The sequence below is a fragment of the Octopus bimaculoides genome, chromosome 12 (genome assembly GCF_001194135.2).
Source record: "Octopus bimaculoides isolate UCB-OBI-ISO-001 chromosome 12, ASM119413v2, whole genome shotgun sequence".
In the NCBI taxonomy this organism is placed as follows: domain Eukaryota; kingdom Metazoa; phylum Mollusca; class Cephalopoda; order Octopoda; family Octopodidae; genus Octopus; species Octopus bimaculoides.
In genome coordinates, this window is record NC_068992.1 from 58,268,980 (window position 1) to 58,270,203 (window position 1,224).

Genomic DNA, 1,224 nt, shown 5'->3' on the forward strand with positions numbered 1-1,224 from the left:
ATATATATATATATATATAATATATATATAAAGATTAAACCATTTGAAAATTTGTGTTTCACAAAAAAAAAAAGTCCTACCCACATAGCCACCATCATTACCACAGAACCACAGAAATGTTGAGGTTAATAAACCTGAAAAAAATATTCTTTTCTCTTCCATTTATATTGATGAAAACTCATGTGGAAAATTTAGGCGAATCTTTTGCAGGAACTTTAACGAGGTCCTTAACAGTTAATGACTGATCGCTATGAATGAAATTGTTCATTGATAATTATCATCTTCTTCTTCTTCATTGTATAATTGATTATCTGAAGGGAAAGAAAACATTATTGATAAGTATATTGAATTACAATGTATGTAGTACTTGCATGTAATACTAGTTCAGAGCTTAGTTATTCATTTGAAATTAGTCATCTATAACTGCATGTTTATTGTTTTATTATTTGTATGATAACATTCAGGTAGTAAAGAAAAGAATTTCATTTATTTTTTAACCCTTTTATGACTATATTTCTAATGTGTATACTGATTATGTTTCAAATAATTGTCTGTGTTATCAATATTCTTGTAGGTGGTTTTAGTTAGTAAAATATCTGTAAGTTTGTAAATTGGTATATGAGTGACTATGGAAAAAGCATAGCATCTCAATGAAATTAGAATGAAAAGCACACAGAGCCATGGAAACTTCATAAAACTCAAATCAAAAGAATCAGTGCCTTTGTCAAACAACATCATGGACGTCAAATTGTAGCAACTTATCTCAAACTGATATCCTCAAAAAAGCTGACTTTCAAACCATGCACCTTCTTTTGGTACAGAGAAATCTCCACAGAAGAGGCCACATTACCAGACATGGTGATGATAGACTCCTAAAGAAAGTCTTGCTCTCACAACTGGCAGGTGTATATCAACACATTGGTAGACCCAGATGGAGATTCAAGAACACTGTCAAGCAGAACCTAAAACGATCGATCACCACTGACAAGTGGTACAAGCTGGTGAGTGACTTGCTCTACCTGGAGAAATTTAATGCACAAAGTCAGTCATAATTGTCATATTTGTATATATATCTATATCTATCTATATATATGTGTGTATGTATAGATATATAGATAGATAGATGGATGGATGGATGGATGGATGAATGGATGGATAGATAGATAGATAGATAGATATGTATGTATATATATATATATATATATATATATATATATATATATA

General features: G+C 30.2%; 1 protein-coding gene across 2 annotated transcripts in view; it reads right to left on the reverse strand.

Moving 5' to 3' along the window:
- Positions 1 to 33: 33 nt before the first annotated feature.
- The window catches only part of LOC106876311 (Golgi integral membrane protein 4), a 181,624-nt gene continuing 180,433 nt past the window's right edge, over positions 34 to 1,224 (reverse strand). For both annotated transcript variants that reach the window (XR_008265325.1, XM_052972202.1), the window contains one exon: positions 34 to 311. Coding sequence is in view for 1 of the 2 variants with exons in the window: in XM_052972202.1 (XP_052828162.1) it covers positions 265 to 311 (47 nt within the window). In the remaining variant the exon portion in view is untranslated. The remainder of the gene's footprint in view (positions 312 to 1,224) is intronic.